A 15,121-nucleotide genomic window follows, 5' to 3' on the forward strand; every position below is an offset into this window, starting at 1 on the left:
ATGAATCTGGCCCATATGCTCAGGGTTTAGCTGATCGCCGTATTTGGGGTCGGGAAGGAATTTTCCTCCAGGGCAGATTGGAAGAGGCCCTGGATGTTTTTCGCCTTCCTCTGTAGCATGGGGCACGGGTCACTTGCTGGAGGATTCTCTGCTCCTTGAAGCCTTTAAACTACGATTTGAGGATTTCAGTAGCACAGATATAGGTGTGAGGTTTTTTTGTAGGAGTGGTGGGTGAAATTCTGTGGCCTGCGTTGTGCAGGAGGTCAGACTAGATGATCATAATGGTCCCTTCTGACCTAAATATCTATGAATCTATGAATATGGTTCAAGGCAAATTGTCTCCCTTCAAATTCCCACTGCATAGCAACCTGGTAGAGCTCAGAGTGGTAAGGAATGCCTGTTCACATTTCCTATCACTAATCAAAGGCAAACACAAATATTATGATAGACAACATAGCATGTATGTTTTAAATAAATCTCTAGGAAGAGGACTAGAATCGTCTTCTCTTTGTGCCAAGTCAATGAAACTGTGAAATTTGGTGCATTCAATATAGCAGCAGCCTACCTTTCAGGCATACAGAACACCACAGCAGGAATTTTTCTCTGGAACACAGAATGGAAAGTAGACCATGCTATTCTCCACAGCATATTTCCCCATTGGGGACTCCCAGAAATAGACTTATTTGCCATAGCCAAAACCAGGAAATGCTCTGTTCTGCTCCAGAGCCAGATTGGATCGTCATTCTCTTGGAGACACCTTTCTCTTTTACTGTAACACAGATCTCCTTTATGCCTTTCCTTCAGTTCCTATAATGTTGAAGGTCATGCTCAAGATAAGAGAGAGCAATGGTTATTCTCAGAGTTCCCACAGGCCAAGGCAAACATAGTTCCCATACTTTACTCTGTTAGTGATCTGCCTGCCAATCACTCTTTAGCCCCTTCCTCACCTCCTTTCTCAGGATGCTGGACAGATCCATCACCCCAACTTTCAGGTTCTTCCACTCAAGGCCTGGCTCCTTGATCGTTCGAAAGTATAGAGTGTCTTGTTCAGCATATGTGAAAGAGGTGCTATTTTATATAGCAGAAAAATAATGACTTGTCACATGTATATTCAAAAATGGAAAAAATTCCAATTCTGGTGTTACTCAAAACATGTTACCCATCATATCAGGATGATCTCTAAATTCAGTACAGGTGCATCTCACAGCCATAACAGCCTTCCATCGTAAGATAGACAGCTACTCCATATTTGCTCATCCTACTATGAAAAGATTCCTCAAGGGTATGGATAACCTCTTCCCACAAATCAGACATCCTGCATCAACATGGGATCTTAACTTTCTCCTCAAGTGCCTCACAAGGCCTCCTCTTGAACTCATGGACCCATGGTTGCTTACACATCTATCTATGAAAACAGTATTCTTAGTAGCCATCACTTTGCTCAAAGGATCAGAGAAATAGGGGCTCTTCCATCTGGAGTTCAAATTCATTCCACAAGATGTTTCCACTTCCATAGTTTTCATCAAAAACATTCCCAAACAAGGAAGAGAGGTTTATTCACCTTGTTCAGTAACTGTGGCTCTTCGGGATGTGTCCCGGCATGGGTGCTCTACTAACCACCCTCTCCTTTACTTTGGAGTTTTTACCAATGAGCTCTGCAGTAGAGAAGGAATTGAGGGCAGTTTACCCATGCAGCTCTAGATAGCCACGAGGCAGAGCATGAGACGGAGTGAGTGCATGTGTAGGCCAAACAGACACTGCTACCCAAAATCTCCGATTGAGGTGCGGGGACACGGATACACCTACAGTGGAGCACTGATAGGGGGACACACTTCGAAGAACCACAATTACTGCACAAGTTGAGTAACCCTTTCATGCTGCACCTGATCAGTTCCAGAATTTCAGGGAGTGCTGTAGGCATCAATGGACAGAACCCTATTGATTTGGCGGGAAATTGGAAAACCGAAAGGGGAAAATGGGAGACACAGGGAGCCCTGCCGTCTGTTTAGCAGAACAACAGCTATTGGTTCTGCAGTTGTTTTGAAGATCAAAGAAGTGGCTGATGTCACCCAGTAATGCTTTTCAGCCATAGTTCCATATCTCATATGTTCCATCCTCCCAATAATTTAACATGTTGACACTCTGAATGACTTATCTCCCAGATAGAAAGAACAATGGTGATGGGGAGAAGGACGCAGTGGGGATGTGCACACAGCCCCTCAAATGGAGAGGGAGGTAATATGAGATCCTGGCATGTGGGGGAGGGGTTTAGAGTCCTTGGCTTCTGTGGAAGAATTGGGGATGAAGTAGGGGAAGTTGCAGGGAGTCCCTGAAATAAAGTGCAATGGGAGATGCACAGGGAACAAGGGAGGAGAAATGCAAGGAGCCCCTGGTGTGTGCAATAAGCTCAGCCTACACAAGCTCAGCCTACACAATCTATAAAGGGCTTCTCTGTACAAATGCTTAGTTTGAGTGAGTTTGTGTGTGTATGGGGGTGGGAGGGATGTGAGAAAACCTGGATTTATGCAGGAAATAGCCCGACTTGATTATGTAAAGAGTTGTCACTTTGGATGGGCTAGCACCAGCAGGAGAGTGAATTTGTGTGGGGGGGTGGAGGGTGAGAAAACCTGGATTTGTGCTGGAAATGGCCAACCTGATGATCACTTTAGATAAGCTATTACCAGCAGGACAGTGGGGTGGGAGGAGGTATTGTTTCATATTCTCTGTGTATATATAAAGTCTGCTGCGGTTTCCACGGTATGCATCTGATGAAGTGAGCTGTAGCTCACGAAAGCTCATGCTCAAATAAATTGGTTAGTCTCTAAGGTGCCACAAGTACTCCTTTTCTTTCTGTGGCACCTTATAGACTAACAGGCATATTGGAGCATAAGCTTTCGTGAGTGAATATCCACTTCTTCAGATGCACGTAGGGATGGTTTGGGTTGCAGAATGGGAAGTTCCTGGGGAAACTGTTGTCCGCGAGACAGAAGTAGAAACTTGATTGGCTGAGACCACAAGCTTATAATGGCAATTGTTGTGAAACCTTAACGGTAGCAAGCTATAACCTGTGTGCTAGTATACTAACAGCAGAATAACACCTCCTGTGTCACAATCTTTCAGCTGACTGGACTTTTTGTTGGGTAGTAGCAATATTATGTTGGCCTTGGCTGAGAAATATCTTATGGTGATAGTAAAGCAATAACTACATTTTTAAAATTGAAAAATAGGCTTATGTAGGATCAGAAGTTTCAAAATCCTGAAATATCTCGGGTATTAATAATTGAGGATCTCCTTTGAAATGCCACACTGACAGTAGACATCACAGATTGCCTTAAACAACAAAATTCAGAGTTAAACTTGTGGCAGTGTTAACATTTTTTCTCTTCTGTTAATTTCTGGTGGTTTTCCTCTGTGCATGATTTCTGGTTCCTGTTTAGGGAGCTAAATGCATGTTATTGATTTGGTTAAGGTTTGTCTACACATGGACAGGAATACTTATTGCACTTTAAATTCATGCCTCACTTGAACCTGAATTAACTTTCAAGTGTAGATATTCCCTTAGTTGTTGTATGGTGTACAGAAAGATACTTGTGCATTAGGAATCAACACACACTATTTCACCTTTATGCATCTATCCATCCATGCATCTTAAAGTGTCTTCTGCCCCGTGATATCAAATATGACTATCCTTAGACATACCAGTCGGAGTTGCTATGATTGCTTGTCTGATAAGAATATCTCCTAGGACTTAACTAAAGAGCAATGGTAACTTTTTGATTTGGCCATATATTTTTCTGATCTATAGCAATGTTAAAGAACATTAAGAAATATTTTCAATGTTTGACTTCAACTGATCATGACCCTCTGGCAGATTAGACAGTAATGCAATGGAGTCTTGTCAGTCAGTGTGGCTGGTGAGGGAGAATACAAAAATGAGGATGGGCTAACCTTGGACATCTTCCAAAACCTGCAGATGCCTGGCTTAGACAGTTTCAGCGCGGTTCATTGTTGTACGATCATTTTGCTTAGTTGGCGATGCTCACTGGGGAGTCTCAGAATCTGGATCCAGTGCAGATCAGAATGCTGATTTGTTTCCTACTAAACAGTATGGGAGTTGACTGAGTTGGCATGAATGAGACTTTAGAATAAAGTTGTCTTTAAATGGATCTGTTTTGTTTTGATGCTGATCTTCAGTCATGTGATCTATATGGTGTAATTGCTGATAACATGTTTTAATCCTTCTGAAGAATTTAATGGAAACAGCATTTACTTGATATTGGTGTCTAGGGGGAACCAGCCTCTACTATCTGTGATTCTGGAATGGAAATTTCTGATAAATCAAAGAGATCTGTTGCTAGCCCTCATGAAATGAGCTTTTATCTAAAAAAAACCCTATTTTAGAAGATTGCCTAGATATATTTCCTCTGTTAACATTTGGGGTACACCAGTGAGAAGAGGTAATAGGCCTTGTGGTAACTTTGAATCCATCATGTATAACTTCATATTAAACTGAAATCTTCATTAAAAGCTTTGTGTCTGAATAGTTGGGAAGTTACTACCTATCTTATAATTTAGTGTGTGCTTTCCATAATAGTCCACATGGATGCTAGTCTGAAGTGATATTGCAAAAGAGCGCTGCAGAAAATCCATAAACAGAAACTGTTAAGTTGATTTCTAATATTTGATCTCATGCATAGATTTAAAGAACAATGTAGGAAATGAAGCAGCCAACATATCTTTTTCTTTGCTGTTAAACAAAGCATAATGTAATCTTAATTTTAATCTCTGCATTTTACCACTTGTGTAACCTGTTTTCAAAAACACTTCTTGGAACATACAACTTTTCATAAAACGTTTGGGCCTGGTGAAAAGCCACGGGAAATTAAGCAATACCTGACCCTCTGATACCACAGTGCTTTTCCCAACTGTATGTAATGTAATTGAAACTGACTTGGCAGGAAGTTGTGTTGAAGCTGACAGGCTTGATTATAGAACTTTATTTTGTTTTGGATGAGTAGAATCCATAGTTGCAAGGCCATTATTGCTTGCTAATCTTTATTAAACAAAAGCTTGCCTTTGAGAAATGTGTCCAAAATTAGAAAATAGGGTAACTTGTGGTATTCTGACACTGATGAAGATGAATGAGTAGCCATAAAGCAATGGGAGGCTCTAATTCCTGGTATCTTTGGAATTGAAGGCTAAACTATGTGCTGACTAAGTTTTAGTTATATTCTTATGCTTTTCAGCCATTTAGCTTATATTGCCTTCTGAACTAAAGACTTGCTGAAAACTTCGGAGAAAAGACTGACTGGCAATATTGATCACATTATAGCCTGATTTGTGATTAATACATTTATTCTGATTCCCCACCCCCATTCCCCTTCTCCACACCTCGTCCAAAAATGACATTTCTGGTGGTTGTATTTTAATTTTGGAATGGTCTTGTTTTCTACTAGAGAAAGGCAGGTGTTGAATTCAAACCAAAGTTTATCTGTCATAGGCAAGCTACTGAACTCTTTAATGTCTGAAAAGCCACTTTCTTAGCTTTGTGAGAACACAAAAACCCGAAACACAAGAGAACCCCCCACATCTCTCTAGTTGGGTTTTGGGGTTGGATCCCCCCCCCCCCCCCCACACACACACACACGACTTCTCCCAATCCAGGCCTCTTGCATGCTTTGGAAAATGTCTGGTTTTGTGTTGCTGATACAACTTTAAAAAACAAAACTTTCACTATGGGGAGTGATAGTGAAGGAAGCAGTCCCGGATTCACAGCCCAATCTTTTCATTTAGGAGATCAAGAGGGCCAATGTTTGTTGCAGGAGGTCTCCAAGAAAACTCTTGTCTCTTACACAAACCAGCCTAACCTCTGCAATAGTTCGATTGTGGAGACGTTCAGAGTAGTCGATCTCAGTCATTCTAGAAACCTAGGTGTTCTTTTAGGTATCGCAGCCCAGAACAATAAGGACAAAGGGCTTGAACTTGATGCAATATTCATTGATGGACGAAATTCTCATTTGTCTTCATATAGATAAGGTAAATTGTATGGTGTGGGAGAGGAGGAGGAAGGCAAATTGAAAGCAAATATGATCATGTGACTTCTTGAAAGTGGAGTGAGATTGGGTCAGCCTAGAAACTTGTTTGGTTTACATTGTCCTGGGTATTGTCTTTTCATTGTAAACCGTATTTTTTCTTGTCTAAGGTGATAATTGAACTAGATAGAGCAGATTGGTAATAGAAATTCTATTATTAACCTGGCATATTACACTTCTGTTTCTTTCCCCAGTACTATATATTTTCCCCAAATGGACAAGAACACAAGAGACTTCCTGTCCTGGATAAATTAAAATTGCTGACTGCAGTTCACCCGTAGTTCATGATGGCATTTTTCTGTCAGCATTACTTTCATCACAGACCTTTTTGTCTTTTCCTGCCACTGGAAATAATAAATGTGTTTCAAATATTTTTGTAAAATAGTGCAGTATCATAATGCAAACAGATAGCAGTTTGAGCCACTGAACACGGCTTTTTTTACTTATGTTGTTAGATGAGCCTAATTTAGACCTAGCCAAATGTCTCCTTTTTAGAGAGACTTAAGTAGAAAATGTGTTCATACTCCAACATAGTAAAGTGTAGACTTAATATGTATTTGAAACTTGAGTTTGGCACCAGTTGTACTTTAACTGTCTATGTAATTTTTGGCTTGAGAAATATTCTGTTTTTACAGATGTTGCTTTTAATGCATAAGTGGAAGGTGGTTTTATAGACTCTCTAATTCTTCAGGCTCCAAATTGCTTTAGAATGAGTTGCATATTAAAGTACAGTACTCTCTTGGGATTGTTTGGATACTGCTGTGATCCAATTTTAGTTTCAATATAGGTCAGTATTCCACTGCCATCTATTTTTTTCCTGATGCTCCTTTTCTATAACTGCCCCCAACCTCAAATAGTAGTTACTGTTAAGTAGTTAGAGTGGGAGTGAAGCTTTCATAGGGCTGGTCTTTACTATGGGGAGATCAACAGCGATGCAATCAATTCAGCCAGGGGGTCAGTTTAGCAGGTCTAGTGAAGATGCACTAAATCGATGGCAGAGTGCTCTGCCATCGAAGAGTAAGGGAGGTCTACCGGAGTGCATCTCCCATTCACAGAGCGCAGTGAAGACACCAGGGTAAGTCGACCTAAGCTAAGTTACTCACATAGCTGGAGGAGCAGAACTTAGGTCAACTTATCCTGGTAGTGAAGACAAGCCCGTAGACTGAGGCCTGAAGGGACTCCTGTGATTATCTAGTCTTACCTCCTGCGTAATGCAGGCCAAAGAATTTCGCCAAGCAGTTCTTCACCAGAAGTTATGGGTTTGATTCAAGCTAGAACATATCTTTATTTTTAGAAAGATGCTCCATTTGCTCCAATGGTTTTTTAAATGTTCACCTTATTTCTAGTCTGAATTTGTCTAGCTTCAGCTTCCAGGTATTAGATTTTGTTATGCACAAACGATCACAAACGTCACAGTAACAGTCATCCCTTTTTGCTCTACAGGGAAGTGAATCAGCTTGTATTAGATCCTCTTTTTATTCTTTCTTTTATAAGCTAGTCTTTCATGAATCTGACAGCTTTTTACCACAGCTTACAAAGCAGCACTCTAGTGCATGTGAAACTTAAACTCTGTGCACCAAAGCCATTTCCGTAATGGAACGGAAGAGTCTGTGGTTCAGCCTGTACCATGCATACAAAAATACCTAAAGAAAAACTGCATACCAAGAGAACTATGCTGTGAAAAGGCATGTATGCCATTTCATATCCCTGCTTGTTAATTTGTTCTAGTTTTTCTGGACTAAGCATCATAGGATGCTGAAAACCTTTTGGTTGACACTTAGGCTAAAAGCTAGCTAATCTTAATGTGCTCTCTCGCACTAAACTTGCTATTATGCTTTTGGTTGATGCCATATTTCCAAGATATTTTAAAAAACGATTATTGTTTCATTAGGCATTATTCAGACTTTATCCTGAATTCCTTCAAAATAGAGGTGGATGAAATCAATTCCCTAATACCGTGGTAAGGGAACAACAGGGACATGGTTTAGGCCTGTTTATTTTCTTAGGTATGAGGACCTCCATCATAGCATCCCTAGCCTTCTAGTGATTTGGTTAGAATTCTTTTGGGGAAATGAATTTTCTAATCTTGTAGATAACAATGAAGCAAAAAAACTACTGGCAAATACTGACACACAAAGTAACTTTTGTTAGCTTAGAACTTATTAGTGAAGTTGAGATTTCAGTGCAATCTTAACCACAGTAGGGAACACAACCCAAAAGTCTTGAATGTGTGTCATTGTGAGACTGGACTTACAGAAGTGAAGGATAGTTTTCTAATTGCTTTGACCCAATTTTTAAAAATCTCTTTCAGAAAATGAAGACTGTCTGCATCATGTTGTTCATGAACGTTTAGGGGAGCTGCTTCGTGTCCTAAAGGCAGTGATAAGTAAACATCAGACTCTCAATTCAGTTGACATTCTTAGTGCTGCAGGAACAGTCATTGCAAAGGTGAAAGGTAAGGAAATATCACCTCTCAAATTCAGGAAAAATGGGGAACTAGTAATTTATAACACCAGGGTCTGTTATTTCAGTGTATTAGCTTTGGAACAAATAAAACTTTATGATCTAGATTGCAGATATGCAAAAGGAAAATAGCCTTATACAAATTACTTTAAACTTCTGAGTAGTCCAGTACATTTTAAAGTCTGTCTCTTCCCCCACCACTCCCCTAAGTCAGCTGTATTATTAAATAAGCTTGCTCTTCCATTTTTAATAAAGGAAAAATTGAATTACAGTACTACAGGAAGCAAACTGTAATAATACCTAGTGCTTTGAAAGCTGTCTCTTTATATCAGTCTTTGTTTAACTGTACATGTATGTAATTAAGATTAACACTAGTATATTTGTCATTACATGAGATTTACCCTCCTGAATAGGCTTACTTTGATCTTCCAGCGAATGCCTCTTTAATATTATCAGCTTTCAATTGGTTCATAATATAAATGTGTAGAGAAGATATGAAATCATGTCCTGATTGAATAAACTTCCAGATCAGTAATACAAATCTGTAATGCTCGATAGGCCTTGTTTTTGTAGTCCCAAAATTGGAGGACAAAATGAATGTGCTAAAGTTGTCCATAAAGAACAGAATATCAGAGCTGTAGATGTTGGCACATGCTGCTCTGGGCACTTGCTGCTGCAGTTCTCCAGCTGGCTTCAGACCCAGCCCAGACAGGAAGAGACATCACCAGGGTGACCCGCATAATCATTCTAGCTCTCTCTGCACTGGCAGTGCTTTCTACTCTTAACCTTTGACAGGGGGGAGGGATAGCTCTGGTTTGAGCATTGGCCTGCTAAACCCAGGATTGTGAGTTCAATCCTTGAGGGGGCCATTTAGGGATCTGGGGCAAAAATTGGGGATTGGTCCTGCTTCAAGCAGGAGGTTGGACTAGATGATCTCCTGAGGTCCCTTCCAACTCTAACCTTCTATGATTCTATAATAACCTTCCAGCAGTTCCAGGTTTTGCAGGACTGCCCACGAAAGCTCCTGTCCCATTTGAAGGGCGGGCTGGCTGGCCTCGGCTCCCCATTCTGGACATTGAGACCTGGCTCTGGCAAGCGGGGTAGCAGTGCCACTCAGATTTGAGCTGGCCCCCTGATGGGGGATGGCCAGTCCAAATTTGAGTTAGCAGCACTATGACTCCATGCACCAGGGTCCAGGGAGTGATGCCTAGAGTGGGAAGCTGAGCCCAGCCATCCATGAGGGACAGGAGTCACTGCTATGAGTAGTAGTGGCTTGTGTCCCTCACAGATGGCTGTGGGCAGGCTTGCTCTGCAACTTTTTCTCTCCCCACCCGCCTGGCTTGCCACCCACTGAGGGCAAGACTTGTTCCACTTTAGCCACTAGAAATCTTGGGAGGTATGCTTGGATACAACTTTCTGTGTAGTCCTAGGATTATCCTGTCGCCCAGGAAGTTACTGTGGAGCTAGCTAGGGCTGCTGTCACTAGGCCCTGCCTACATGACATGGAGAATGCTCTGAGGTGTGGGTAAAAATCCCTCCTGCTTTTCTTCCTCTGTCAAGAGCCACGTCAGGGATTCTCTGTGCTGACATCTTGTGTTTCTTTATATAACTTTTTCCTTGCTCTAGGTATTTTCTCTTGTTCTCTACTTATCTTTTGTAGCGATGTCCAACATATTATTTCTTCCCCTCCCCTCTGGCATAGATATTGCTGCTATGTCAGTTAAGAATACTGTTCGGTTTATCTGTATCATTCTCCTACATGGAGGTAATACTTCTTATGGTTATTTTCTTCTTGCCAAGTAGCTCCTCCTGCTTGTGCTTTAGAAGTACTGCAGACATAGAACCCCAGTCTTCTGTCTCTTCATGGTGCAAGCAGAGTTTCCTGTAGGGCTCTCCCGGAAATGGAGGTTCCTGTGAAGTCATAACTCCACTGGTTCTGTACTTGCTGTCAGCACTGTCAGAGCAAATGACCTGAATTTCTAATATAAAAAAAAAAAACAAGCAGAAGAGTAAACTTTAAAAACACTCGTCTCATCCCCTGGCTCAAAACTTTTTTTTTTTTGGTAATCATAGCATGAGTACAAACTCCATTTGACTTTCTTTGTAGGTCATCTTTAAAGCCCAGACTTAGTCCATGTAATTTGTTCACTCACACCAGAAATAGCCTTGATAGCTAGTGTTCAGTTTAGTGCTAATTAACCAGAACATATGTTGTTAGTTCGTTTGGTTTTTGCAAAGTTTGAAACTAGATGGGCAGTTTTATCAGCATTTGAGAGTAATAGAGCGACTACACAATGTTTTTGTGAAACATAATTGTATATTGTGTAATGCTATATTTTTTTTGGGTAAAAGTCATGTTTTAGGGGGAAATGGTCTCTAAAGTCAGATGTATGAAAACAGCTATACCCCTTTAAATACAATATATATATAAATCTCACCGCCTCCTCACCCCACTGAGGAGGGCACTGACCACCTGCAGCAGCATCCTCCACCCTCGCACCACAACCCTAATTCCAACTTGGTCAGACCGAACTGTCATGCCTAACCTCTGCAAGCTGAGTGCAGGGTTGTTGACTTTCTTTCCATCCCTCCCACCCCAGTGGGGCTTCCCCTTATCACTGGGCTGGTGACCTACCTTCAACCTTCCTGTTTCCCACCATTTGAGAAACTCTGCTTTATTAAAATCACAGAAAAGTCATGGTCAAACAGAAAAATTACAGTATCCATGATGTTTTTAGCCCCATGACAAACCAGCACCTTAGTAATGAGTATATGAAAATATTACTATCAACATGCTTTAAATAAAAAGGGCATTGTAAAACAGTGCAGTTGCATCATCCAGTCTTTTTTCAGCAAGTGAGCCCAGCTAGGTCCAATAGCATGGCTATAGCTTTTTATGTACACATGAAGAATTGGCATGCAGCCATAGCTCATTTAGAGAATTTAAGGTCAGGTCTATACTGTGAGCTTACATCAGTATAACTGTGTCATTCAAGGGTGTGAAAAATCCACACCCATGAGCGATGTGGTTATACTGATCTAACCCCTATGTAGACAGTGCTATGTCGATGGGAGAGCTTCTCCTGTCAACACTGCTATCACCTCTCAGGGAGGTGGATTAACTATGCTGACAGGAAAAGCTCTCCCATTGGCATCATAGCATCTTTACTAAAATGCCACTGCGGCACAGCTGCACCAGTGCATTGTATGTTAAGACAAGTGCTAAGTAGAGTCTTGCCTCATGGAATGAGAGACCTTTACACAGGGAAAATGTGTGTGGTGGACAGTGATTTTGCTGTTACAGTAAGTAACAGTCTTTCCCTTGAGCTGGAAAGGAACCAAAGTTCTAACATGTTTCTAGTTTGAATGCCTCACACTGCTTCAAGAGCTGTTTCAGAAGAGATTAGAAACCCAAGGTTCTGATTCTTTGGGGGGATTTAAAATTTAATAGAACCTTTTGCACATTTTGAGGGGATATGATTTGGTGACCTGATTAAATTCTAATGTGTAGCTACTTTCTTCCTAACTACTGTAAATTTCCATCTTCCTTTTAATAAAATACTGTATTCGTCACTTGCTGGCTATCAAAAGACTTCAGTGAAAAATGTTTTAATGTTAGTCTTAGTCATTCACTGTTCTCCTCATGTGCCTGGGGATTTAAATATGAGTTGTTATGTGAACGGTGCTCTTTCAAATAGTGCCTGCAATTTTATTCCTCCCTGTCCCCCTCCCTGAAGAATTTGCACTTGTATAAAAATGATCTCACTTCACCTAAAGTATAATATTTGCTGAATGCAAAGTCCCTTTGTCGTGCTCAGCTCTTTTGAGCCACTTTGCCAGATTGCTGGAGGGCTGAGGGACCTTCCTGAGACTGCCTTTCCCACCAGTGTTCCAGGACCCACTTTCTGCAACTCTGTTGTGAAGGGGAAAGAATCCATCCTATGCAAAAATTTGCTAGAAGTTAAAAGCATGAAAGTTATAGACTTTTACAGAAAGTACTTTAAACCCATATATTATCTTTCTTTATTATTTGCTTTCTATTGGTTAGGAATCACGCTGCAATACTCTCTAGCATAGATGTTATGCTCTGTGGAATGGCTCAAAACCACCTGCATCACTTACTTTTAAATTATGTAGGAATCTTCCACAAGAGTGGTATTAAGGTGGGTACTTATCCTGGGGCAGCTGGCACATCACTCCTCATGCCCTCCCCAGAGGCCAAGTGCAGAACTACAGTAGTCACTGCCTCAGTTTCTCCAATGAGACATGTATGTAGTGAAGTGTACCCCTTCAGTCTAATTTATCTATCCAAAGGCCAATCAGACATGCAGGCAAGCCTTCACCCCAGCATCCTTAGTGGGAGGCAGAGTTAATCTTAATCTCTTTGTCCCATCTAAATCCACTCATCTCCCTCATCCAGGCTCCTTATCATTAAGGTGCTCTCAACCCAGCCTCCTTCCCTCCCTAGAGGGACTCTTACCATCACCTGGGGAAGGATTCCTTCTCAGAGCTCAAATCACTGCAGTTCTTCTGCAAGGTGGCATGTAGTTCCTCTGTGATCCGGACAACCTGCTGCTGTTTAGTAAAGTCCTTCTCCTTAGGGACTTGGCTCTCTTAGTGTGCTCCCCTTTCAGAATCTCTCTGGTTTAGGAGTACCTTTCCTCGGTCCCCTTTACTGGTGAGCTCCCTAAATAGCTTCCCTGAGAATTCCTTCTCAGCTGGAGTTTCCTTCCTGTCTTTTGGAACTCTGTCTGAAGCCTCATAACCCTTCATTAATCCGCATGGGTGTTCCTTAGCTAATTAATTGCTGCCCAGCCAAATAAGCAATTAACTACTTGCAGGTGGATCTGGGTTGGCTTGTTCTCCTTAGCAGAGCCTATCACAGGTAGACTTGGAGCCTGGCCCCCTCAGGAGCCAGCTGTTTTGTGACAGGCATGTTTACAGCGTGTATGCTTTGTGTGCAGCATGTGCTTTGTGCCAGCTGTTGAAGCAGAAGGTGATTTTATAGGAAGTAGGCACCTATCTTAATCTGAGCTCTCAACCACAGGAGTCTTTGCGCAGCTTTTCAGTGGTCATGAAGTAGACTGACTCTCCTCTCCCAGATCCCAACTTCTTAATTCCTTGCTGTGTGTCACCACCAGACTCCAACTCCATGGATGCTCTAATCTAAACTAGTTTGGGAAGTTGAGGATGAGAGTTCTAAAACAATGTCAAAAGAAGCTGATACAGACATGGTCAGAAAAGCAGAGTAGGGCAGGCCATTGACACTGCAACTGTAGGAGTGGATCCTTTCACTTGTTGAGCCATTTTCACTCTTGAGCCATTTTCCCAAACAGACTGCAGAGGACCAGGCACCTGGGAAGTGCCTTCAGTGCCGAAGCCCTTTTTATGAAGAATTTTCCCACTTGGGATACAATTTAAAAGTACATAAGCAATCCTGAATTTAAGCTTCTGATCGAACAATGCAATGCATAGAACTGGTCAAATATTTCCAATTTGCCTCCCCTGTTGAGATAATTGGACAACTTACAAACATGTCCTCTCTCTCTGCTCCTAGTTAGTCTGATGCAAACAAGTTATAAATTTGGAGCCAAATTCACTGCACTGACTGCTGTGGAGATGTGCTTTCTTATGCCATCAGTGAATTTGAGCCTTCGTTCTTCATACCAGCTTTTAAAAAAAAAAAAGACCTCTTATTGCAAAGTTCTGGTGAGAGTTTCATTTGTAGCTGATGTCTAGAACGGCATGGATTGCAGCTGTTGCACAGCCAATGTATGTTTGCTAATACACATGGCAGAGAGATACAGCAAGGTGTTAGGGGCTGGGGGATTATTAGTAGAATTCGAAAGACAAAATCAGCCCTAAAATGGTGTTAGGGAATTGTTCACAATTGAATAATTTAAGATTAATAACAAAAGAATAAGCTCTAGCAGCAACTTCTGCTCTTTTTAAACAGGACGCTTTGTCTCAGTTAAATCGTGTTGTTAATAGAAATATGTCAGCATCTCAACGAATTCAATATATGAATATGGAAGTTCAGTTTACTTTTAGTTAAGTGGTTTTTCCTGTGTCAGTCAATATACCAAGATAAAAACTGCCACGATTAACTGCAATATAAGATTAGACCTTCCAATAGCTACAATGTGCTTTTGCCCTAATGATCTCTAGCAAATGATATTGCAACAATGTTCCATACACATTTGTCCTTAAACATTTATGAAAAATTTTATATTCCTAAAATGCACTTAGTGATGCCTCTAAAGGCAGATGTACAGCATGCAGTGAGTATGTGGTGTATTAAGAAACAAAGTAAAGAGAGCTCAAATAAGCCAATACTCACGCATCCATCCTAAATCAAAAGCTTAGGAAAAAAGTTGTTTTCCATCAGCTGCTAAAAGTAACAAACTGGCAGTGGGAAACAGCTACGCTGGGAAATGCCATCATGATGACATAAGCATGATATGTCTCTCGTAAACCTATACAATTGTCAGCTGGTCACAATTAATCCTAGTGTTCCCTAATTAACTAAGGCAGGTGCAGACAAGTCCTCTTTTTAGATCAGGTAG

The 15,121-nt window shown here is 41.1% G+C and overlaps 1 protein-coding gene across 5 annotated transcripts in view; it reads left to right on the plus strand.

Moving 5' to 3' along the window:
* ARHGAP29 (Rho GTPase activating protein 29) overlaps positions 1 to 15,121 on the plus strand; it is a 134,017-nt gene that overhangs the window by 86,550 nt on the left and 32,346 nt on the right. For all 5 annotated transcript variants that reach the window (XM_048862178.2, XM_048862181.2, XM_048862177.2 and 2 more), the window contains exon 3: positions 8,404 to 8,547. In XM_048862178.2, the coding sequence (XP_048718135.1) occupies positions 8,404 to 8,547 (144 nt within the window). The remainder of the gene's footprint in view (positions 1 to 8,403; positions 8,548 to 15,121) is intronic.

Source organism: Caretta caretta, chromosome 8 (assembly GCF_965140235.1).
Source record: "Caretta caretta isolate rCarCar2 chromosome 8, rCarCar1.hap1, whole genome shotgun sequence".
Lineage (NCBI taxonomy): Eukaryota > Metazoa > Chordata > Testudines > Cheloniidae > Caretta > Caretta caretta.